At 45.8% G+C, this 26130-nt stretch overlaps 1 protein-coding gene across 1 annotated transcript in view; it reads left to right on the forward strand.

Moving 5' to 3' along the window:
- Positions 1-26130, forward strand: part of VSTM2B (V-set and transmembrane domain containing 2B) — a 90234-nt gene that overhangs the window by 26347 nt on the left and 37757 nt on the right. Inside the window, exon 5 of the mRNA XM_060788344.2 lies at positions 16857-17394. Within this exon, the coding sequence (XP_060644327.2) occupies positions 16857-17394 (538 nt within the window). The remainder of the gene's footprint in view (positions 1-16856; positions 17395-26130) is intronic.

Raw genomic sequence — 26130 nt, forward strand, 5'->3', positions numbered from 1 at the left:
TACTTCATAACTGTAACTTTACTACTGTTATGAATCATAACATAAATATCTGATATGCAGGATGTATTTTCATTCACTGGACTAAATTTGGCACAAATATTTCATATGCCCAAATTTGAGTGGGACTGGAGGAGGATTGGTTTTGTCATTTGGGATTTGTAGTTGCTGGGATGTATAGTTCACCTACAATCAAAGAACATTCTGAACTCCACCAACAATGGAATTGAACCAAAATTGGCACATAGAACTCCCATGACCAACAGAAAATACTGGAAGGGTTTGGTGAGCATTGAACTTGAGTTTGGAAGTTGTAGTTCACATACATCCAGAATGCACTGTGGACTTAAACAACAATGGATCTTTTGGGGTTGTAGTTCAGCTACATCCAGAGAGCACCGTGGACTCAAATAACAATGGATCTGGACCAAACTTGACATGAATGCTCACTATCCCAAAATATGAACACTGGTGGAGTTTGGGGAAAATAGAGCTTGGCATTTGGGAGTTGCAGTTGCAGGGATTTATAGTTCACCTACAGTCAAAGAGCATTCTGAACTCCACCAATGATGGAATTGAACCAAACTCGACACAGAGAACTCCCATGACCAACAGAAAATACTGGAGTGGTTTGGTGAGCATTGAACTTGAGTTTTGGAGTTGTAGTTCACCAACATCCAGAGAGCACTTTGGACTCAAGCAACGATGGATCTGGACCAAACTTGGCATGAACGCTCAATATCCCCAAATATGAACACTGGTGGAGTTTGGGGAAAATAGACCTTGACATTTGGGAGTTGCAGTTGCAGGGATTTATAGTTCACCTACAATCAAAGAGAATCCTGAACTCCACCAATGATGGCATTGAACCAAACTTGACACAGAGAACTCCCATGACCAACAGAAAATACTGGAGTGGTTTGGTGAGCATTGAACTTGAGTTTTGGAGTTATAGTTCACCTACATCCAGAGAGCACTGTGGACTCACGCAATGATTGATCTGAACCAAACTTAGCACGAATGCTTAATATGCCCAAATGTGAACACTGGTGGTGTTTGGGGGAAATAGGCCTTGACATTTGGGAGGTGTAGTTGCTGGGATTTATAGTTCACCTACAATCAAAGAGCATTCTGAACTCCACCAATGATGGAATCGAACCAAACTCGACACAGAGAACTCCCATGACCAACAGAAAATACTGGAGTGGTTTGGTGAGCATTGAACTTGAGTTTTGGAGTTGTAGTTCACCTACATTCGGAGAGCACTTTGGACTCAAACTAACGATTGATCTGAAGCAAACTTAGCACGAATGCTTAACATGCCCAAATTGGGTTGGACTGGATGGCCCATGAGGTCTCTTCCAACTCTAGGAACAAGCCCTATGAGGTGCGGCTTAAAGAGCTGAGCATGTTTCGCCTGCTGAAGAGAAGACTGAGAGGAGACATGATGGGAGCCATGGATAACTATGTGAGGGGAAGTCATAGGAAGAACTTCCTGACTGTGAGAGCCGTTTGGGGAAAATAGACCTTGACATTTGGGAGTTGTAGTTGCAGGTATTTGTAGTTCACCTACAAACCCTACCAAATTGGACCAAACTTCCCACGCAGAATCGCCATGACCTACAAAAAATACTGTGTTTTCTCATGGTCTTTGGCAACCCTTCTGACACCCTCTCACGACCCCCCCCCCCAGGGGTCCTGACCCCCAGGTTGAGAAATATTGATCTATATCTTTCCCTCCCAGTTTTCTCCTTTCTCTTTCCCTCTTTCTTTCTATTCTTTTTCTCTCTACTGCTCTCTTTTGACACCTTTTGGTGTCACCAGCATCCCTTCCAGCTCTCTTTCTGACATGCTCCTATTCTCCCCTCTCTCTCCCTGATACTTTTTCTTCGCCACTTCTTTTCCTCCCTCTCTTTCAATCTGACAACCTTCCTCTTTCCCTCCTCTCTTAGACCTTCTCCCACTTTTCCGCCCCACTCGTAGCCCCTTCCCCACCACCTTCTGAGATTGTTCTTGGCAACAGTCTGACTTGATATCTCAGCATAGCCACATGTTGCCCACTGCAGCACTCGAGGAGCAGGAAAATTGCAGTTATGTTTACATTCAGAGGAACAAAAACATGGCGTTTATCCTAAATTATACCCCTGCAGGGTGCAAATAATGGAGAACAGCTTTATTTTTTACCTTGGCACAAAGAAGTTCCCTCTTGAGACAGGAGGAAGAACTCTCAATACACAAAGGGGAGGAGGATATCTTTATTTTCACAACAACAAAGGCCAACATGCTGTCTACTTCCAGTCTGTAATCCTCTTGACTTTTTAGGTCAAAATATCTCTTAGGGTATGCCTAAAATGCCATGTATTTAAGATGCATTAGGTACTTGAATTCCCCAAACAGTCCAGGGATCTCTAATAGTGTGAGCAACAGTTACTTATTTATTTCGAACATTTTTACCCCGCCCTTCTCAACCCCTGGGGGTACTCAGGGCGGCTTCCAATTAGCAACAATTTGATGCCACATCATAAAATATAAAACAGCAATTATAACAGTTAAAAAACATAAACATTAAGACTGAAAAACTTAAAACAGTATACTTACAGTCCACTGAGCTATTACCAGTCTGGTGGCTATTTAACTAGCCATATACTATTGAGTACTCCGCATAACTTATCCAAATCCACTTCCAAGCCATAGTCAAACATTATCAATTATCCTTTAACCTAATTGCCCGAAGGCCTGGTCCCACATCTACGTTTTAACCTTCTTTCTAAAGGTGAGGAGGGATGATGATGACCTAATTTCCCTGGGAAGTGAATTCCACAGGTGGGGGGCCACCACCGAGAAGGTCCTGTCCCTCGTCCCCGCCAAAATGTTTGAGACAAAGGCGGTGCTGAGATCAGGGCCTCCCCAGAAGATCTTAGGTGGGATGTAGAAGGAGATATGTTTGGACACGTACGCTGGACCGAAGCCGTATATCTACACATTCATTAAAGAACTGAGAATAAAATGACAGCTCAGTTGGGAGCAAGCTTATATTCTGTTTGCTATGCACAGCAAAAATCAATAACTAAAAAGATCAAGGGTCTGGAGAACAATCCCTATGAGGAGTGGCTTAAGGAGCTGGGCATGTTTAGCCTGAAGAAGAGAAGGCTGAGAGGAGATATGATAGCCATGTGTAAATATGTGAGAGGAAGCCACAGGGAGGAGGGAGCAAGCTTGATTTCTACTTCCCTGGAGACTAGGACGCGGAATAATGGCTTCAAACTACAAGAAAGGAGATTCCATCTGAACATGAGGAAGAACTTCCTGACTGTGAGAGCCGTTCAGCAGTGGAACTTTCTGCCCTGGAGTGTGGTGGAGGCTCCTTTTATGGAGGCTTTTAAACAGAGACTGGGTGGCCATCTGCCAGGGGTGCTTTGAATGAAATTTTCCTGCTTCTTGGCAGAATGGGGTTGGACTGGATGGCCCATGAGGTCTCTTCCAATTATATGATTCTAACTTCCTGACTGCGAGAGCTGTTCAGCAGTGGAACTCTCCACCCCAGAGTGTGGTGGAGGCTCTTTCTTTGGAGGCTTGTAAACAGAGGCTGGGTGGCCATTTGTCAGGGGTTCTTTGAATGCAATTTTCCTGCTTCTTTGCAGAATGGGGTTGGACTGGATGGCCCACGTGGTCTCTTCCAGTTCTATGATTCTGTGATTCTAACTTCCTGACTGTGAGAACTGTTCAGCAATGGAACTCTCTGCCCTGGAGTGTGGTGGTGGCTCCTTCTTTGGAGGCTTTGAAACAGAGGCTGTATAGCCACTTGTTGGGGGGTGCTTTGAATGTAATTTTCCTGCTTCTTGGCAGAATGGGGTTGGACTGGATGGCCCATGAGGTCTCTTCCAACTCTAGGATCTGTGATTCTGTTATCTATGTTGACAAGCTGGAATATGTACAGAGGAAGGCAACTAAAATGATCAAGGGTCTGGAGAACAAGCCCTATGAGGAGCGGCTTAAAGAGCTGAGCATGTTTAGCCTGCAGAAGAGAAGGCTGAGAGGAGACATGATGAAAGCCATGGATATGTGAGGGGAAGTCATAGGAAGAACTTCCTGACTGTGAGAACCATTCAGCAGTGGAACTCTCTGCCCCAGAGTGTGGTGGAGGCTCCTTCTTTGGAAGCTTTTAAACTTTGTCTGGATGGCCATCTGTCGGGGGTGCTCTGAATGCAATTTTCCTGCTTCTTGGCACAATGGGGTTGGACTGGATGGCCCATGAGATCTCTTCTAACTCTAGGATTATATGAAAACAAAGAGTCTATTTTTGGAAGGAGATTGGAATCCCTTATGGCAACGAAGTTGTGCTCAACTTTGACGGGACCAGTGTAGCTTTAGCCTTATTTTGTTGTGTTGTGTTGGCATTCTGCATACTTTGTGAAGAATGTGGAAGTCAGGTTGTTGTAGGTTTTTTCGGGCTATATGGCCATGGTCTAGAGGCATTCTCTCCTGACGTTTCGCCTGCATCCATGGCAAGCATCCTCAGAGGTAGTGAGGTCTGTTGGAACTAGGAATAAGGGTTTATATATCTGTGGAATGACCAGGGTGGGACAAAGGACTCTTGTCTGCTGGAGCTAGGTGTGAATGGGTTGTTGTAGGGTTTTTCGGGCTATATGGCCATGGTCTAGAGGCATTCTCTCCTGACGTTTTGCCTGCATCCATGGCAAGCATCCTCAGAGGTAGTGAGGTCTGTTGGAACTAGGAATAAGGGTTTATATATCTGTGGAATGACCAGGGTGGGACAAAGGACTCTTGTCTGCTGGAGCTAGGTGTGAATGGGTTGTTGTAGGGTTTTTAGGGCTATATGGCCATGGTCTAGAGGCATTCTCTCCTGACGTTTTGCCTGCATCTACGGCAAGCATCCTCAGAGGTAGTGAGGTCTGTTGGAACTAGGAATAAGGGTTTATATATCTGTGGAATGACCAGGGTGGGACAAAGGACTCTTGTCTGCTGGAGCTAGGTGTGAATGGGTTGTTGTAGGGTTTTTCGGGCTATATGGCCATGGTCTAGAGGCATTCTCTCCTGACGTTTTGCCTGCATCCATGGCAAGCATCCTCAGAGGTAGTGAGGTCTGTTGGAACTAGGAATAAGGGTTTATATATCTGTGGAATGACCAGGGTGGGACAAAGGACTCTTGTCTGCTGGAGCTAGGTGTGAATGGGTTGTTGTAGGGTTTTTCGGGCTATATGGCCATGGTCTAGAGGCATTCTCTCCTGACGTTTTGCCTGCATCCATGGCAAGCATCCTCAGAGGTAGTGAGGTCTGTTGGAACTAGGAATAAGGGTTTATATATCTGTGGAATGACCAGGGTGGGACAAAGGACTCTTGTCTGCTGGAGCTAGGTGTGAATGGGTTGTTGTAGGGTTTTTCGGGCTATATGGCCATGGTCTAGATGCATTCTCTCCTGACGTTTTGCCTGCATCCATGGCAAGCATCCTCAGAGGTAGTGAGGTCTGTTGGAACTAGGAATAAGGGTTTATATATCTGTGGAATGACCAGGGTGGGACAAAGGACTCTTGTCTGCTGGAGCTAGGTGTGAATGGGTTGTTGTAGGGTTTTTAGGGCTATATGGCCATGGTCTAGAGGCATTCTCTCCTGACGTTTTGCCTGCTTCTACGGCAAGCATCCTCAGAGGTAGTGAGGTCTGTTGGAAGTAGGAATAAGGGTTTATATATCTGTGGAATGACCAGGGTGGGACAAAGGACTCTTGTCTGCTGGAGCTAGGTGTGAATGGGTTGTTGTAGGGTTTTTTGGGCTATATGGCCACGGTCTAGAGGCATTCTCTCCTGACGTTTCGCCTGCATCTATGGCAAGCATCCTCAGAGGTAGTGAGGTCTGTTGGAAGTAGGAAAAAGGGTTTATATATCTGTGGAATGACCAGGGTGGGACAAAAGACTCTTGTCTGCTGGAGCTAGGTGTGAATGGCTTGTTGTAGGGTTTTTCGGGCTATATGGCCATGGTCTAGAGGCATTCTCTCCTGACGTTTTGCCTGCATCTATGGCAAGTATCCTCAGAGGTAGTGAGGTGTGTTGGAAGTAGGAATAAGGGTTTATATATCTGTGGAATGACCAGGGTGGGACAAAGGACTTTTGTCTGCTGGAGCTAGGTGTGAATGGGTTGTTGTAGGGTTTTTCGGGCTATATGGCCACAGTCTAGAGGCATTCTCTCCTGACGTTTTGCCTGCATCTACGGCAAGTATCCTCAGAGGTAGTGAGGTCTGTTGGAAGTAGGAAAAAGGGTTTATATATCTGTGGAATGACAAGGGTGGGACAAAGGACTCTTGTTTGCTGGAGCTAGGTGTGAATGGGTTGTTGTAGGGTTTTTCGGGCTATATGGCCATGGTCTAGAGGCATTCTCTCCTGGCGTTTTGCCTGCTTCTATGGCAAGCATCCTCAGAGGTAGTGAGGTCTGTTGGAAGTAGGAAAAAGGGTTTATATATCTGTGGAATGACCAGGGTGGGACAAAGGACTCTTGTCTGCTGGAGCTAGATGTGAATGGGTTGTTGTAGGGTTTTTCGGGCTATATGGCCATAGTCTAGAGGCATTCTCTCCTGACGTTTTGCCTGCATCTACGGCAAGCATCCTCAGAGGTAGTGAGGTCTGTTGGAAGTAGGAATAAGGGTTTATATATCTGTGGAATGACCAGGGTGGGACAAAGGACTCTTGTCTGCTGGAGCTAGGTGTGAATTGGTTGTTGTAGGGTTTTTCGGGCTATATGGCCATGGTCTAGAGGCATTCTCTCCTGATGTTTCACCTGCATCTATGGCACGCATCCTCAGAGGTAGTGAGGTGTGTTGGAACTAGGAAAAAGGATTTATATATCTGTGGAATGACCAGGGTGGGACAAAGGACTCTTGTCTGCTGGAGCTAGATGTGAATGGGTTGTTGTAGGGTTTTTCGGGCTATATGGCCATAGTCTAGAGGCATTCTCTCCTGACGTTTTGCCTGCATCTACGGCAAGCATCCTCAGAGGTAGTGAGGTCTGTTGGAAGTAGGAAAAAGGGTTTATATATCTGTGGAATGACCAGGGTGGGACAAAGGACTCTTGTCTGCTGGAGCTAGGTGTGAATTGGTTGTTGTAGGGTTTTTCGGGCTATATGGCCATGGTCTAGAGGCATTCTCTCCTGATGTTTCGCCTGCATCTATGGCACGCATCCTCAGAGGTAGTGAGGTCTGTTGGAAGAAGGAAAATGACCAGAAGTTGTGTTTTTCGTGCGGTGAGGAGGATACATTTATTTGGGAGCGATGTTAGAACGAGTAGCCGGATGCTGCTGGCGCATTTATTCCTGCAAGAGGATGAGGACAGGATTAGAGAGGCCGCGCATTCTGGGGATAGTTTTGGACAGATGATACATTTTAAATGTATTATTGCTGGAAGTGGGGATGGATGGATGGATGGGATTAGTGGCTTGCCGTTGACTACAGAAGAGAGATGCTTTTAATTAAAGGAAGGAGGAGATGGAATTAGTAGGCAGAGTTCAATTTTGGATGACTGACCCAGTGCTTGGAAGGATGCGTTGCAAGGCAGGAGAGACTTGCAAAGGCCGGAAACCCTGACTTGCAGCAGCAGAAGCAGAGCATTTTGGAGAGATGCAGGTTTTGAGAGAGGACAAGAGCACCCCCAAAAGGCATTTCGCTCAAACTGACTTGATTTTCAAAGAGATGCTCTGCTAACTTGATGCTACACAAAAGGTTTGAATATAAAACCTCATTTCTACAGACACATTTATCAAGAAACCATATAATTTTTGCGTCCCTGATGTTTGCAACACTATGAGGAAAAGATACTTTGAGCATGCATTCCCATGCAATGCACTAGAGTGCAATTTCCTGCATGGATTGCAAGCAAAGCAAACATATTTCAGGACATTGTCGAAGGCTTTCATGGCTGGAATCATTGGGTTGATGTAGGTTTTCTCTCCTGATGTTTCACCTGCATCTATGGCAAGCATCCTCAGAGGTTGTGAGGTCCTCTGTGGCCATGTTCTAGGAGCAATCTCTCCTGATGTTTCACCTGCATCTATGGCAAGCATCCTCAGAGGTTATGAGGTCCTCTATGACCATGTTCTAGGAGCATTCTCTCCTGATGTTTCACCTGCATCTATGGTAAGCATCCTCAGAGGTTGTGAGGTCCTCTGTGGCCATGTTCTAGGAGCATTCTCTCCTGATGTTTCACCTGCATCTATGGTAAGCATCCTCAGAGGTTGTGAGGTCCTCTGTGGCCATGTTCTAGGAGCATTCTCTCCTGACGTTTCACCTGCATCTATGGCAAGCATCCTCAGAGGTTGTGAGGTCCTCTGTGGCCATGTCCTAGGAGCATTCTCTCCTGATGTTTCACCTGCATCTATGGCAAGCATCCTCAGAGGTTGTGAGGTCCTCTGTGGCCATGTTCTAGGAGCATTCTCTCCTGACGTTTCACCTGCATCTATGGCAAGCATCCTCAGAGGTTGTGAGGTCCTCTGTGGCCATGTTCTAGGAGCATTCTCTCCTGATGTTTCACCTGCATCTATGACAAGCATCCTCAGAGGTTGTGAGGTCCTCTGTGGCCATGTTCTAGGAGCATTCTCTCCTGACGTTTCACCTGCATCTATGGCAAGCATCCTCAGAGGTTGAGAGGTCCTCTGTGGCCATGTTCTAGGAGCATTCTCTCCTGATGTTTCACCTGCACCTATGGCAAGCATCCTCAGAGGTTGTGAGGTCCTCTATGACCATGTTCTAGGAGCAATCTCTCCTGATGTTTCACCTGCATCTATGGCAAGCATCCTCAGAGGTTGTGAGGTCCTCTGTGGTCATGTCCTAGGAGCATTCTCTCCTGATGTTTCACCTGCATCTATGGCAAGCATCCTCAGAGGTTGTGAGGTCCTCTGTGGCCATGTCCTAGGAGCATTCTCTCCTGATGTTTTACCTGCATCTATGGCAAGCATCCTCAGAGGTTGTGTGGTCCTCTGTAGCCATGTTCTAGGAGCATTCTCTCCTGACATTTCACCTGCATCTATGGCAAGCATCCTCAGAGGTTGTGAGGTCATCTGTGGCCATGTCCTAGGAGCATTCTCTCCTGATGTTTCACCTGCATCTATGGCAAGCATCCTCAGAGGTTGTGAGGTCCTCTGGGGCCATGTTCTAGGAGCATTCCCTCCTGACGTTTCACCTGCATCTATGGCAAGCATCCTCAGAGGTTGTGAGGTCCTCTGTGGCCATGTTCTAGGAGCATTCTCTCCTGATGTTTCACCTGCATCTATGGCAAGCATTCTCAGAGGTTGTGAGGTCCTCTGTGGCCATGTTCTAGGAGCATTCTCTCCTGATGTTTCACCTGCATCTATGGCAAGCATCCTCAGAGGTTGTGAGGTCATCTGTGGCCATGTTGTAGGAGCATTCTCTCCTGACGTTTCACCTGCATCTATGGCAAGCATCCTCAGAGGTTGTGAGGTCCTCTGTGGCCATGTCCTAGGAGCATTCTCTCCTGATGTTTCACCTGCATCTATGGCAAGCATTCTCAGAGGTTGTGAGGTCCTCTGTGGCCATGTTCTAGGAGCATTCTCTCCTGACGTTTCACCTGCATCTATGGCAAGCATCCTCAGAGGTTGTGAGGTCCTCTGTGGCCATGTCCTAGGAGTATTCTCTCCTGATGTTTCACCTGCATCTATGGCAAGCATCCTCAGAGGTTGTGAGGTCCTCTGTGGCCATGTTCTAGGAGCATTCTCTCCTGACGTTTCACCTGCATCTATGGCAAGCATCCTCAGAGGTTGTGAGGTCCTCTGTGGCCATGTTCTAGGAGCATTCTCTCCTGATGTTTCACCTGCATCTATGACAAGCATCCTCAGAGGTTGTGAGGTCCTCTGTGGCCATGTTCTAGGAGCATTCTCTCCTGACGTTTCACCTGCATCTATGGCAAGCATCCTCAGAGGTTGTGAGGTCCTCTGTGGCCATGTTCTAGGAGCATTCTCTCCTGATGTTTCACCTGCACCTATGGCAAGCATCCTCAGAGGTTGTGAGGTCCTCTATGACCATGTTCTAGGAGCAATCTCTCCTGATGTTTCACCTGCATCTATGGCAAGCATCCTCAGAGGTTGTGAGGTCCTCTGTGGTCATGTCCTAGGAGCATTCTCTCCTGATGTTTCACCTGCATCTATGGCAAGCATCCTCAGAGGTTGTGAGGTCCTCTGTGGCCATGTCCTAGGAGCATTCTCTCCTGATGTTTTACCTGCATCTATGGCAAGCATCCTCAGAGGTTGTGTGGTCCTCTGTAGCCATGTTCTAGGAGCATTCTCTCCTGACATTTCACCTGCATCTATGCAAGCATCCTCAGAGGTTGTGAGGTCCTCTGTGGTCATGTCCTAGGAGCATTCTCTCCTGATGTTTCACCTGCATCTATGGCAAGCATCCTCAGAGGTTGTGAGGTCCTCTGTGGCCATGTCCTAGGAGCATTCTCTCCTGATGTTTCACCTGCATCTATGGCAAGCATCCTCAGAGGTTGTGAGGTCCTCTGGGGCCATGTTCTAGGAGCATTCCCTCCTGACGTTTCACCTGCATCTATGGCAAGCATCCTCAGAGGTTGTGAGGTCCTCTGTGGCCATGTTCTAGGAGCATTCTCTCCTGATGTTTCACCTGCATCTATGGCAAGCATCCTCAGAGGTTGTGAGGTCATCTGTGGCCATGTTGTAGGAGCATTCTCTCCTGACGTTTCACCTGCATCTATGGCAAGCATCCTCAGAGGTTGTGAGGTCCTCTGTGGCCATGTCCTAGGAGCATTCTCTCCTGATGTTTCACCTGCATCTATGGCAAGCATTCTCAGAGGTTGTGAGGTCCTCTGTGGCCATGTTTTAGGAGCATTCTCTCCTGATGTTTCACCTGCATCTATGGCAAACATCCTCAGAGGTTGTGAGGTCCTCTGTGGCCATCTTGTAGAAGCATTCTCTCCTGACGTTTCACCTGCATCTATGGAAAGCATCCTCAGAAGTCTGTTGGAACTAGGAAAATTGGGTTTATATATCTGTGGAATAATGTCCAGAGTAGGAGAAAGAACTCTTGTCTGTTGGAGCTAGGTTTGAATGTTTCAGTTGGCCACCTTAATTAGCATTTGATGGACTGGCAGTTTTTAGGTGTGGCTTGTTACTGCCTGGGAAATTTTATTCTTGAGAGGTGACCAGGTGTCCCTGATTGTTTCCTCTCTGGGGTTTCCTTGTTTTTGAGTGTTGTTTTGCTGTTATAATTTTAGAATTTTTTAATACTGGTAGCCAGATTTTGTTCAGGAAACTATGAAAATGAACAAAATCTGGCTTAAAAAAGATAAATGTTGTCCCCTGACATTAAGTCTAGTCATGTCTGACTCTGGGGTGTGGTGCTCATCTCCATTTCTAAGCCGAAGAGCCGGCGTTGTCCATAGACACATCCATGTGGCCAGCATGACGGAATAAAACTCTAAAATTATAACAGCAAAACAACATTCAAACACAGGGAAACTCCAAAGAGGAAACTATCAGGGGCAGCGGATCACCTCTCAATAAAAGATTCCCCCAGACATTAAAAAGCCACACCAAAAAACTGCCAGGATATCAAATGCTAATCAAGGTGTCCAAATGAAACATTCACACCGAGTTCCAACAGACAAGAGTTCTTCCTCCCACCGTGGACATTATTCCACAGATATATAAACCCAATTTTCCTAGTTCCAACAAACCTCACAACCTCTGAGGATGCTTGCCATAGATGCAGGCGAAATGTCAGGAGAGAATGCTTCTAGAACATGGCCATATAGCCCGAAAAACTTACAACAACCCATATTTCAGTTTCATTAGCTCCAAACTGAGCTTTACTACGATCTACAAAGGCCTCTCTGTCTTACGATCGGATTATCATTGATGTCTTGCCTATACAGGCGGTCCCAAGTTGCAATTCTCCTGCATAAATCAGAGTCTAGTGTCTAGATCAGTGGTTCTCAACCTGTGGGTCCCCAGATTTTTTTGGCCTTCAACTACCAGAAATCCTAACAGCTGGCAAACTGGGTGGGATTTCTGGGAGTTGTAGGCCAAAACACTCAGGGACCCACAGGTTGAGAACCATTGGTCTAGATCCAGGGAAGTCATGTTCCCCATGCTCTATTCTGCCTTGGTCACCTGGAATCACACTGTGTCCAGTTCTTGGCACTGCAGTTGAAGGGAGATGTTGACAAGCTGGAATGTGTCCAGAGGAGAGCGACTCAAATGATAAAAGTCTGGAGAACAAGCCCTATGAGGAGCGGCTTAAAGAGCTGGACATGTTTAGCCTGCAGAAGAGAAGGCTGAGAGGAGACATGATGAGGGCCATGTATAAATACATGAGAGGAAGTCATAAGGAGGAGGGAGCAAGCTTGTTTATTGCCGCCCTAGAGACTAGGACGCAGTAGAACAATGACTTCCTAGAAAAGGAGATTCCACCTGAACATGAGGAAGGAATTTCTGAGAACCGTTCAGCAGTGGAACTCTCTGCCCCGGAGTGTGGTGGAGGTTCCTTCTTTGGAAGCTTTTAAACGGAGGCTGGATGGCCATCTGTCAGGGGTGATTTGAATGCAATATTCCTGCTTCTTGGCTGAATGGGGTTGGACTGGATGGCCCAACTCTTGAATTCTATGATTCTAATGGTGAGAGCTGTTCAGCAGTGGAACTCCCTGCCCAAGTGTGGTGGAGGCTCCTCCTTTGGAGGCTTTTAAACAGAGGCTGGGTGGCCATCTGTCAGGGGTGATTTGAATGCAATATTCCTGCTTCTTGGCAGGGGGTTGGACTGGATGGCCCATGAGGTCTCTTCCAACTCTTTGATTCTATGATTCTAATGGTGAGAGCTGTTCAGCAGTGGAACTCCCTACCCCAGAGTGTGGTGGAGGCTCCTCCTTTGGCTATTGGCTATGTGAGGGGAAGTCATAGGAAGTCATAGGAAGAACTTCCTGACTGTGAGAGCTGTTCAGCAGTGGAACCCCCTGCCCTGGAGTGTGGTGGAGGCTCCTTCTTTGGAAGTTTTGAAACAAAGGCTGGATGGCCATCTGTTGGGAGTGCTTTGAATGCAATTTTCCTGCTTCTTGGCAGAATGGGGTTGGACTGGATGGCCCATGAGGTCTCTTCCAACTCTAGGATTCTACAAACATCCGACTTACGAACAACTCACAGTTAAGAACAGGGATTGGACAACAGGAAGTGAGAAACATCTACCCCCAAAAGGGGAAATCCACTCCTGGAAGGGTCACCATTGAAACTTTCTCTCCAGTCCTCATTTCCAAAACAATCCCAATTTCTCAAATTTAGTTCTCACAGGGATTATGCTGTATGTACTGCATTGATGGGCTTGGCCTCATGTAAGCCGCACCGAGTCCCCTTGGGGGAGATGGAGCGGGGTGTAAATGAAGTATTATTATTATTATTATTATTATTATTATTATTATTATTAGGTTCTTGTGGGGTTTTTTCGGGCTATATGGCCATGTTCTAGAGGCATTTCTCCTGACGTTTCGCCTGCATCATTCAGCTGAAACATTCACACCTAGCTTCAGCAGAGAAGAGCTCTGTGCCCCACCCCAGCCATTCCACAGATATATAAACCCAATTTCCTATTTCCAACAGACCTCACTACCTCTGAGGATGCTTGCCATAGATGCAGGCGAAACGTCAGGAGAAAATGCCTCTAGAACATGGCCATATAGCCCGAAAAAACCCACAAGAACCTAGTGATTCCAGCCATGAAAGCCTTCAACAATACATTATTATTATTTAATGTTACAAAAATCTGAACGCCATATGCTGCTGATCCCATTCTATACATATTTTTAGTTGCACTGATCAGGTGTTGTCAATGACTCCATCAGTTAGACACAGCTTCAAATAAAAGGTGATGCCAGTTTTGCAGGAAGGCTTACTTAGGGTATTACTGTGCAAAATGGAAGGCAACAGAAAGATCACTTTGGAGAGATGCCGAAATGTCAGTGTATATTGAACTGCAGAATAGCCTTATGGGATGGATTGTTCAAGGTGCCGATTTCCCCTGCTGCTGTCCTCTTTCTTGTGTGCTTTCGAGGGAGGACAGGACCGGCCACAATGGTTTATGTCGTAATTATCTCCTGATGAGGCTATTATAGTGCATTGTACAAAAGGCTGCCTCGAATGGTGTTCGAATGCTACAGCTAATGCGAAACGCGGAGGCTAGATTGCTTGCGAGGCTGAGAGATCGTATAGCACTGATCTTGCAAGAATGGCACTGGCTTCCAATGCGCTTCTGAATTCATATTTCAAGGTTCTGGTTTTGACCTCCAAAGCCCCAAATGGCTTGTGGCCAGAATGCCGGGTAAGACTATCTCCTCAAATATCAGTCTGCCCAAAGTTAAAGATCAGCAGAATAGGACCTCTTGCATGACCCAAAAGGCTGTACATACGAGGGTTGAATGAAAAGTAATGCCTCCACTTTTGTTACTTGGGTTTGGATGGGAATATTTTAATAAAGGTTTTTAAACAGAGCCTGGATGGCCATCTGTCAGGAGTGCTTTGAATGTATATTTCTGAATGAAGTTGGATGAGATGTGTTGTCTTCTGTGATTCTTGATGGAAGGTGGGCCATTACATTGTTCTGGTCCTGGGGGTCACGAGGGGAAGTCAGAGGGGCCACCAAAGATAATCAGAAAACAAAGTATTTTCTGCTAGTCATGGGGCTTCTCTGTGGGAAGTTTGGCCCAATTCTATCGTTGGTCAGAATGCTCTTTGACTGTAGATGAACTATAAATCTCAGTAACGACAACTCCCAAATGTCAAGATCTATTTTCCCCAAACTCCATCTGTTTTCATATCTCGGCATATAGAGTATTCATGCCAAATTTGGTCCAGATCCATCATTGTTTGAGTCCACAGTGCTCTCTGGATGTAGGTGAACTACAACTCCCAAATTCAAGGTCATTGCCCATCAAACCCTTCTAGTGTTTTCTGTTGAGACAAGTGTCCCAAAAGAAAGAGAAAAGTGCTTCAAAACTGAGAGAATGGTGTCCCAAAAAATAAAAAATGCTCCAAAAGAGAGAGAAGTGTCCCAAAAGAAAGACGGAAAGAAAGAAAGAAAGAAATGTTCCAGAAAAAAGAGAGAAAGATAGAGAAAGGTGCTCCAAAAGAGGGAGAGAAAAAGAAAGACGTTTCCCAAAAGAATGAAAGATAGAGAAAAATGCCCCAAATGAGAGAGAGAAATGCCCCAAAACAAAGACACAAAAAGAAGAAAAACTGTCCTAAAAGAAAGAGAAAAGTGCTCCAAAAGTGAGAGAAGAGTCCCAAAAAATAAAAAATATAAGAGAAAAGTGACCCAAAAGATAGAGAGTAGTGTCCCAAAAGAAAGACAGAAAGAAAGAAAACTGTGTCCTAAAAGAAAGATAGAGAAAAGTGCTCCAAAAGTGAGGGAAAAGTGTCCCAAAAGAAAGACGGAAAGAAAGAAAGAAAGAAAGAAAGGTCCCAGAAGAAAGAGAGAGAAAAAGGTGCTCGAAAAGAGGGTGAGAAGGAGAGAGACGTATCCCAAAAAATGAAAGATAGAGTGCTCCAAGAGAGAGAGAAGTGCCCCAAAACAAAGACACAAAGAAAGAAAGAAAGAAAGAAAGAAAGAAAGAAGGAAGGAAGGAAGGAAGGAAGTGTCCTAAAAGAAAGAAAGGTTGAGAAAGGTGCTCCAAAAGAGGGAGAGAAGTGTCCCAAAAGAATGAAAGATAAAGAAAAGTGCCCCAAAAGAGAGAGAGAAGTGTCCCAAAAAAAGACAGAAAGAAAGAAGTGTCCTAAAAGAAAGAGAGAAAGGTTGAGAAAAGTGCTCTTTGGAGGGAGAGAAAGCAAGAGACAGAGAGGGAGATGGAGAGGTGCCCCAAAAGAGAGAAGTGTCCCAGAAAAGAGAGAGAGAGAGAGAGAGAGACATGTCCCAAAAGAGAGAGAGAAAGAGAGAGAAGTGTCCCAAAAGAAAGAAAAAGGTGAGAGAGAAAAGTCCCAAAAAATAAAAAAGATAGAAAAAGTTCCCCAAAAAAGAGAGAGAGGGGTCCCAAAACAAAGGTGGAAAGAAAGAAAGAGAGAGAGAGAGAGCTAGAGAAAGGTGCCGCAAGAGGGAAAGAGAGAGATGTGTCCCAATAGAATGAAAGAGAGAAAAGTGTCCCAAAAGAGAGAGAAGTGTCCCAGAAGAAAGACAGAAAGAAAGAAAAAAGAGAGAAAGAGAGAGAAAAGTGCTCCAAAACTGAGAGAAGTGTCCCAAAAGAAAGAAAGAAAGAAAGAAAGAGAAAGATGCTCCAAAAGAAGGAGAGAAAGAGAGATATGTGTCCCAATAGAATGAAAAAGGTGTCCCAAAAGAGAGAGAGAAGTGTCCCAAAAGAAAGACAGAAAGAAAGAAAAAAGTATCCCAAAAGAAAGAAAGAAAGATAGAGAAAGATGCTCCAAAAGAAGGAGAGAAAGAGAGAGATGTGTCCCAATAGAATGAAAGAGAGAGAAAAGTGCCCCAAAAGAAAGACAGAAAGAAAGGAGTGTTCTAAAAGAGAGAGAGAGAAATAGAAATAGAGAAAAGTGCCCCAAAAGAGAGAGAGAGAGACCCCAAAACAAAGACGGAAAGAAATATAAAGTGGTCCCAAAAGAAAGAAAGAAAGAAAGAAAGATAGAGAAAAGTGCTCCAAAAGAGAGAGAGAGAGAGAGAGCGAAGTGTCCCAAAAGAAAGAAAGCAGTGTCCTAAAAGATTGAGAGAAAGATAGAGAAAATGTCTTAAGAGAAAGAGAGGGGTGCTGTTGAAAGAGAGAGGGGGGGGGGCGAGGTGTCCCTGCCTAAGCGCTCTTTCTCCTCTCTTCCTCTCTTCCTTCCTCCCTTCCTTCCTCTCCAGACGGTGCGTGTGCAGGGCAACGACATCTCGCACCGGCTGCGCCTGTCGGGTCTGCGGCGGCAGGACGCGGGCGTGTACGAGTGCCGCGTCTCGGACTTCGGCGGCGAGGACACGCACGAGCACCGCGCCCAAGCCCTGCTCCGCGTCCTGCCCCGATTCGCCCCGCCAGACGTCCAGGCCGCCGAAGCCGTCTCCCACATCCAGAGCAGCGGGCCCCGCAGGAGCAGCGCCGCCGCCGGAGGAGGAGCAGGGGGAGGAGCGGGCTCCGGGAGCAGCAGCAGCAGCAGCGCCTCCTCCTCGCCCTCCCGAGACGCCACCGCCGCCCCCGGCCTCGGAGACAAGCGCCTCTTGCCCGCCCAGGGAGAAGCCGCAGCCTCCTCCTCCTCCTCCATGTCTTCATCCTCCTCCTCCTCTTCCTCTTCGTCGTCGTCTTCCTCCTCCTCCTCCAGCACGACCACAATCTCCGCCGCCGCCGCCGCAGCCTCGTCGGCTTCGCCTCCCCCCGGGAAAGCCGCCATCCTCCGGCAGCAAGGATCAGGTAAGCCGAGCCGCAGCGGCACCAAGCGGACAACCACGCGAATTGCAAGCGCGCTCGCTCTGTTTCTTCCCTTGCGCAACACTGACCTCTACAGGCTCCGACGGGTGTGGCAGCTCTTCCGCTCTTTGTATTGCCGAAGGCTTTCATGGCCGGAATCACTGGGTTGTTGTAGGTTTTTTAGGGCTGTATGCAGGCCCGTAGCCAGGATTTCCGGGGGGGGGGCTGATTTTTTTTCGGGGGGGGGGGGGGTTGGGGGGGCTGACTTTCGGGGGGGCTGAGTCTGAGTGAAAGAGGGTCTACCCTAGCAAATCTTTTGTATCATTGTATTGTCACTCTGCTGGTTGTTGTATTGGATCACACACCGGACACTTCCCAAGTGTCCAGGACTGTGTGATGTATCAGCGAATAATGCGTGCAGATCCCAATAAGGTGGCCTTCTGCAGCTGGCAGGTGGTAATCTTGTCAGCACCGATTGTGTTTAAGTGCAGGCCAAGGTCTTTAGGCACTGCACCCAGTGTGCCAATCCCCACTGGGGCCCCCTTGACTGGCTTGTGCCAGAGACTTTGCAGTTCGATTATTATTATTATTATTTGAAACACAGCAAGATGAGTCCACAGCAAACAACATTACTCTGCTGGCTGTTGTAGTGGATTGCACGTCGGACACTTCCCAAGTGTCTAGGATTGTGTGGTGTATCGGTGAATAATGCATGCAGATCCCAGTAAGGTGGCCTTTTGCAGCTGGCAGATGGTAATCTTGTCAGTGATGATTGTGTTTAAGTGCAGGCCAAGGTCTTTAGTCACTGCACCCAGTGTGCCGATCACCATTGGGACCTTGACTGGTTTGTGTCAGAGACTTTGCAGTTCTTTGTAGAGTCTTTGCAGATTATTATTATTATTATTATTATTATTATTATTATTATATATTAAGGGGTGCATATACATTGTGTCACAAGTGCAGTTTGGTGCCACTTTAATTGTCATGGGAGCGTATATACATTGTGTCACAAGTGCAGTTTGGTGCCACTTTATTTGATATGGGGGTGCATATACATTGTGTTACAAGTGCAATGTGGTGTCACTTTAATTTCCGTGGGGTTCATGCATATACATTGTGTCACAAGTGCAGTATGTTGCCACTTTAATTGCTGTGGAGGTGCATTCATATACATTGTGTCACAAGTACGGTGGGAGTGCTTGCATATACATTGTGTCAAAAGTGCAGTGTGGTTCCACTTTCATTGCCGTGGGGGTGCATGTGGAACTCTCTGCCTCGGAGTCAGGGGAAGGCTCCTTCAGGGGTGCTTTGACTGTGCTTTTCCTGCATAGCAGAACAGGATTGGATTGGATGATTTATGTAGTCTCTTCCAACTATATGATGCTATGTTTCTTCTTCCCTGGAAACTGGAATATAGAGCAATGGGTTCAAATTATAGGAAAGGAGATCCCACTTGAACTTCATTAGGAAGAATTTTCTGATCGTAAGAAGAGATGCTCAACAGTAGAACTCACTGCCTTGGAGTCTGGTGGAAGCTCCTTCCTTGGAGGCTTTTAAACAGTGGCTGGATGGCCATCTATCTGGGGTACTTTGATTGTGCTTTTCCTGCATGGCATGGGGTTGGACTAGATGACCCATGAGGTCTCTTCCAGCTTTATGATTCTATGATGTTGCTGCTTCAAAGTGGTAATATCCGCCATCTGAGTTTCCTTCTAAAGGACAGGGGAGAGGTGGTTAGTCTGATGTCCCTAAGAAGGGAATTCACCAGACGCGGTGCCACTGCTGAGAAGGCCCTGTCCCTTGTCCCCACCAGTCAAGTTTGCGGTGGTGGTGGGATTGAGAGCAGGGCCTCTCCAGATGATCTTAAATTTCGTGATGGTTTATAACTGTCCTGTTTTGCTCTTCAAAACACAGGTGGGGTTCAGCGAAAAAGAATCTTGTTGGGACACAATTATGAAAAAAGGGAAAAAATTGATTAGAATTTTATATCAAAAATTATTAGAATGGAACAACGAGAAGGAGTTGGTGAAAGAAAACATGGTAAAGTGGGCTAAGGATATAGGTCACTCTATATTATTAAAAGAATGGGAACAAGTGTGGAAGATTAAATTGAAATATACCAAAGCTAATAGTATAGTAGAGAACTGGTTCAAAGTCTTCTACAGATGGCATCTGACACCCATTCAACTCGCAAAATTTGGCAACAATCATAACACCCAATGCTGGAAGTGTGGAAAAGAGGCTGGAACGTATTTTCATGTATATTGGGATTGTAAGAAGATCAAAACGTTTTGGTTGATGGTCCACAAACACACACAAAACATCATGAAAATAAAGTTTAATATCAAACCCGAATACTATCTGTTAAATATAACTGATTTAGGACTGAAGAAAAATGAAGAAAAAATCTTGTTTTATTTGTCATCAGCGGCCAAAATATTAATAGCACAAAAATGGAAAAGCAAGGAAGCTCCAAAGAATGAAGATTGGATAAAGAAAATAACAGACCTTAGGGATTGTGATATATTATCAAACCAAATAGAAGAACAAAGTAAGACTAAGCAAATAGATTGGAATTTCCTGAACGAATATCTAAAAAACAAATATAAATTAGATATTTAAAAACCTACGGGTAAGAAGGATAAGAGACAGGAGGAGTAAAGGGGAAAAAGAAAAAAAAATGGTAAAGCGAGAAAATTGCTCCTCTGTGGACTGAACGGAAGTGACCCAAATCATCACACCCCTCGTGTTTGATCCCATACCCCCTACCCCCTACCCCCTTTTCCCCTACCTACTCCCTATCTCTGCCTTGCCCTAACCTGCCCTAACTCACCCTGCACGTCTGTCTAATTTCTATAACTCTCTATCACCAAATTGTTCCCACTCTTTCACTGTAAAGGAAAATTGTATAAAAATAAAATAAAAAAAAAAACACAGCCTTAATACGAAGTTGAAAATAAAAGAAAAATGCTGTACTTCAGCAAACAGAATGGATAAGCAAAAGCAATTGGGGGGAAAAAAAGGAAGTCTTAATGCAGACACAAATTAAAGTCTCTTACAAAACTCCCAAAAGAAACAGCAGACAATGGGCAAAGATCACGAAGTCCTTAGCAGCAGACACAAAGCAGGTTCAGTCAGCAACAGAGTTGTTGTTACCAGCGAAAGCTGACTGCTCCTGCCTCTGATTTATATCCCATGCAGGAAGGGCTAGGGTGTCTCCTAATTAGCTCAGTGTTTTTAGCAGCTATTCGAGCTAAACGGCGTCTGTGCTCTGTTTTCCTTTGTCTCTCTAAAAATGTAGGCACTTGCAAAGCCTCATTATCTGACTCTTCTTCTCCCTCCAATTCCTGAGCACTTCCCTGCTCCCTTTCCTCCTCTGAAGATGAGGAATCCCTAACAATAACAGGAGATATGTTTGGACAGGTAGTCTAGGCCAGAACTGTTTAGAGCTTTAAAGGTTTAAACCAGCACTTTGAATTGTGATCAGAAGCTGATCAGCAGCCAGTGAAGCTGGCGCAACAGAAGGGTTGTGTGCTCCCTGTACGCTGCTCCAGTGAGCAACCTGGCTGCCAACCGTTGGATTAGTTGAAGTTTCTAGGCAGTCTTCAAAGGCAGCCCCACGTAGAGTGTGTTGCAGTAGTCTATTCTGGATGTCACAAGAGCGTGGGCCAACGTGGCCAAGTCAGACTTCCCAAGGTACGGGCGCAGCTGGTGCACAAGTTTTAATTGTGCAAAAGGTCCCCTGGCCACCGCTGAGATCTGGGGTTCCAGACTTAGCAATGAATCCAGGATCACTCCCAAGCTGCAAACCTGCGTCTTTAAGGGGAATGTAACCCCGTCCAACACAGGCTGTAACCCTACCCCCTGTTCGGCCTTTCAACTGACCACGAGTACCTCTGTCTTGTCTGGATTCAGTTTCAATTTGTTCTCCCTCATATGTGCAAAATCATCGTGTTTGTTGTTGCTGCGGTAGCCGTCTCAAGCTGTTTGAGGAAAGCATAATGTTTTCTTACATAACCCATTATGACATCTCTAGCGTTTGCTTCTGAAACAGACTCAGAGTGATATGTTATAGGAACGGAGAAACATAAGCTATAGGGATCTTTCCGTGAGATGGTATGTTCAGCTGTAACGCCCCTTCTTGAACTGACAGCCTCCACACTTCAAGCCCTATGGATTTCAATGAAACCGATGTCTATGAAGATGGCTGAGGAAGGAATGTCAAACCTAGCTGAAATGCCATGTCACAGGCAAGGAACTAAGGCAGCGGATCACAAACTGCACCACATTGTTTACTATAACTATAACTCCAAGAACCATGTTGGCAGAAGGATTTTGGGAGCTATTTTTAAAGATTGTTTTTCCCAAGCCCTAAGACAAAAGCAAAGATGGTGATAAATTGTTGTGTAGGTCCGTGATTCTCAACCTTCCTAATATCTCGACCCCTTAATACAGTTCCTCATTTGTGGTGACCCCCAACCATAAAATTATTTTTGTTGCTACTTCATAACTGTGATTTTGCTACTCTTATGAATCGTCATGTAAATGTCACATATGCAGGATGTATTTTATTCACTGGATGAAATTTGGCACAAAAACCCAAAGCACCAAAATTTGAATACTGGTGGGGTGAGGGGTTGATTTTGTCATTTGGAAGTTGTAGAGCATTGTGGACTCAAACAATGATGGATCTGGACCAAACTTGGCATGAATACGCAGTAAGCCCAATTTGAGCACTGGTGGAGTTTAGGGAAAATAGACATTGACATTTGGGAGTTGTGGTTGCTGGGATTTATAGTTTACCTAGAATCAAGGATCATTCCGAACTCCACCAATGATGGCATTGAACCAAACTTGGTGCACAGAACTCCCATGAGTAACAGAAAATACTGGAAGGGTTTGGTGGGCGTTGACCTTGCGTTTTGGAGTTGTAGTTCACCTACACCCAGAGAGTACTGTAGACTCAATGATGGATCTGGACCAAACTTGGCACAAATACTCAATATGCCCAAATGTGAACTCTGGTGGAGTTTGGGGAAAATAGACCTTGACATATGCGAGTTGTAGTTACTGGGATGTATAATTCACCTATAATCAAAGAGCATTCTAAACCCCTCCAATGATAGAATTGGGCCAAACTTCCCACAAAGAACACCCATGACCAACAGAAAATACTGTGTTTTCCTGGTGGTCTTTGGTGACCCCTCTGACACCCCCTCTCAACCCACCCAGGGGTCCCGACCCCCAGGTTGAGAAATGCTGGTGTAGGTCTTCATGTCATCAGCTTTTATTTATTTATCGTGTCAGGAGAAAACCAAACAGTTGTATTGCATTAAAAACAAACAAACAAACAAAAAATACAAAACACAAAGTTTGCAAGCTTGGTAGTTGATTAAATGTCCTTTGATCAGTAACTGGCCACTTGGAGTGCCTCTGGTGTTGCCGCAAGAAGGTCCTCCATTGTGCATGTGGCAGGGCTCAGGGTGCATTGCAGTACGTGGTTTGTGGTTTGCTCTTCTCCACACTCGCATGTCATAGATTCCACTTTGTGGCCCATTTTTTAAGGTTGGCTCGGCATCTCGTGGTGCCAGAGCGCAGTCTGTTCAGCGCCTTCCAAGTCGCCCAGTTTCCTGTGTGCCCAGGGGAGAGTCTCTCATTCAGTATCAGCCATGGATTGAGGTGCTGCCACTTTTGGACTCTCGCTTGCTGAGGTGTTCCAGCAAGTGTCTCTGTAGATCTTAGAAAACTATTTCTTGATTTAAGTCGTTGACGTGCTGGCTGATACCCAAACAGCGTGGTCCGGAGATGTCACTGCCTTGGTCCTCATCATCATCATCTTCTTCTTCTTCATCACCTGACTTATGGTGACCCCATATATTTCTTAGGATTTTTAGGCCCCTTCTACACTGCCATATAATCAAAGTAATCAAAGTGGAACACATATCACCTTGCTAAAACAGTGGATGTGGCTCTGAATAAGACATGCCACATTATCACGAGGTGTCTGTGCCCTACACCACTGGAGAAATTGCACCACCTGATATCTGCCAGGAAGTAGCAGCAATAGTGAAAGGACCAAGGCAGTGACATCTCCAGCCCACCCCCTGTTTGGATATCAGCCAGCATGCCAACTTAAATCAAAAAATAGTTTTCTAAGATCTACAGAGACACTCGCTGGAACACCTCAGCAAGCAAGAGTCCAAAAGTGGCAGGCTCAAAACCAGAACCTCCATCAATGGCGGATACCAAATGAGAGACTCCCCTGGGCACACAGAAAACTGGGCGACTTTGAGGGCGCTGAACAGACTGCGCTCTGGCACCATGAGATGCAGAGCCAACCTTAAGAAACGGGGCCACAATGTGGAATCCATGACATGCGAGTGTGGAGAAGAGCAAACTACTGACCACCTGCTGCAATGCAAACTGAGCCCTGCCACATGCACAATGATGGATCGTCTTGCAGCAACACCAGAGGCACTCCAAGTGGCCAGATACTGGTCAAAGGACATTTAATAGAATACCAAGTCTGCAAATTTTGTGTTTTGTTTGTTTGGGTTGTTGTAGGTTTTTTTGGGCTATATGGCCATGGTCTAGAGGCATTCTCCCCCGATGTTTCACCTGCATCTATGGCAAGCATCCTCGGAGATAGTTTGGTTTGGTTGTTTATCTGTTTTTTTAATGCAATACAACTGTTTTGGTTCGCTCCTGACACGATAAATAAAAATATCAAAGTAGATAATCCACATATTCTGCCTTGAACTGCAATGTGGTACAGTTTGTTATATCAGTTTACACTGCCATATAATCCAGATCAATGCTGTTTATCTGCATTCTGAAACTGGATTATATGTCAGCGTAGATGGGCCCTAAGTGGACCCTTTGGTCTCCTTAGTAGAACTTTTTGTATTCAGTTGCTTTACTGGATGTATGTTCCACCTTCTCCCAATGCAAGGCACAACATTCTGAAAAGACTGATGCAACAAAAATGCAACAACAGGAATCTATTGATGTGCTCGGCCAGTGCGTTCCCGTTTTCCAGGATCTTGCATTTATGGCAAGAGGAGAACTTACTTCTATTCCATGGCGTTCCCTGAAATGTTTTACCACTGGAACACACTGTGGCTTTTAATGGCACTTAGTATGTGGGGGCTCATTTGAGCTTTCAGTGGGCTGGTTTTTCAAAAGCATAAATAAATCTGTTTCCCCGCATTGCTGATTTATTTAGCCTTACATCGACTGCCTGTGGGCTCCATAGTACATATGCCCTAATGAAACAGCCAAATCAAATTGTAATGGGCACGGTGCCACGCTAACAGATGGGTATGAACATGTGCCGCTAAAAGAGCATGTCAGATATGTCTGTTAGGGCAAGATCCCCTGCCCAGATAATCTAGTCTTATCTAATCTATCTATCTATCTCTCTGGTGATTGTACACATCCGTGAATGGGGGACATGTTGTTAGCAAGTAATTCGAAGGCTGGATTAGTTGTTGGGCAGAAAATGATCTATTTTGGATGATGAAGAATTCATTTGCTCGGTCGTAAGGTGAGTTAGGTAGGATGTGTTCTTAAGGCATGATATGTAATGACTTTAGAATCATAGAATCAAAGAGTTGGAAGAGGCCTCATGGACCATCCAGTCCAACCCCATTCTGCCAAGAAGCAGGAATATTGCATTCAAATCACCCCTGACAGATGGCCATCCAGCCTCTGTTTAAAAGCTTCCAAAGAAGGAGCCTCCACCACACTCCGGGGCAGAGAGTTCCACTGCTGAACGGCTCTCACAGTCAGGAAGTTCTTCCTCGTGTTCAGATGGAATCTCCTCTCTTGTAGTTTGAAGCCATTGTTCCATTGCGTCCTATTCTCCATGGAAGCAGTAAACAAGTTTGCTCCCTCCTCCCTGTGGCTTCCTCTCACATATTTATACATGGCTCTCATATCTCCTCTCAGCTTTCTCTTCTTCAGGCTAAACATGCCCAGCTCCTTAAGCCGCTCCTCATAGGGCTTGTTCTCCAGACCCTTGATCATTTTAGTCGCCCTCCTCTGGACACATTCCAGCTTGTCAATATCTCAACTTTGTAGGGTCTAGTCCAGGCCTGGGCAAACTTCGGCCCTCCAGACGCTGGCTGTTAGGAATTGTGGGATTAGATGACAGATTAGAGAGATGGGCCAAAACTAACAAAATGAAGTTCAGCAGTGACAAATGCAAGATACACCACTTTGGCAGGAAAAACTAAATGCAAAGAGACAGAATGGGGGACGATGAGGCCTGGCTCGAGAGCAGTACGTGTGAAAAAGATCTTGGAGTCCTCGTGGACAACAAGTTAAACATGAGCCAACAATGTGATGTGGTGGCAAAAAAAAGCCAATGGGATTTTGGCTTGCATCAATAGGAGCCTAGTGTCTAGATCCAGGGAAGTCATGCTCCCCATGCTCTATTCCGCTTTGGTTAGACCACACCTGGAATATTGTGTCCAATTCTGGGCACCACAATGCAAGAGAGATATTGACAAGCTGGAATGTGTCCAGAGAAGAGTGACACGAATGATCAAGGGTCTGGAGAACAAGCCCTATGAGGAGCGGCTTAAGGAGCTGGGCATGTTTAGCCTGAAGGAGAAGAAGGCTGAGAGGAGATATGATAGCCATGTATAAATATGTGAGAGGAAGCCACAGGGAGGAGGGAGCAAGCTTGTTTGCTGCTGCCCTGGAGACTAGGACGCAATGGAACAATGGCTTCAA

This window comes from Anolis sagrei, chromosome 8 (genome assembly GCF_037176765.1).
Source record: "Anolis sagrei isolate rAnoSag1 chromosome 8, rAnoSag1.mat, whole genome shotgun sequence".
Taxonomy (NCBI): domain Eukaryota; kingdom Metazoa; phylum Chordata; class Lepidosauria; order Squamata; family Dactyloidae; genus Anolis; species Anolis sagrei.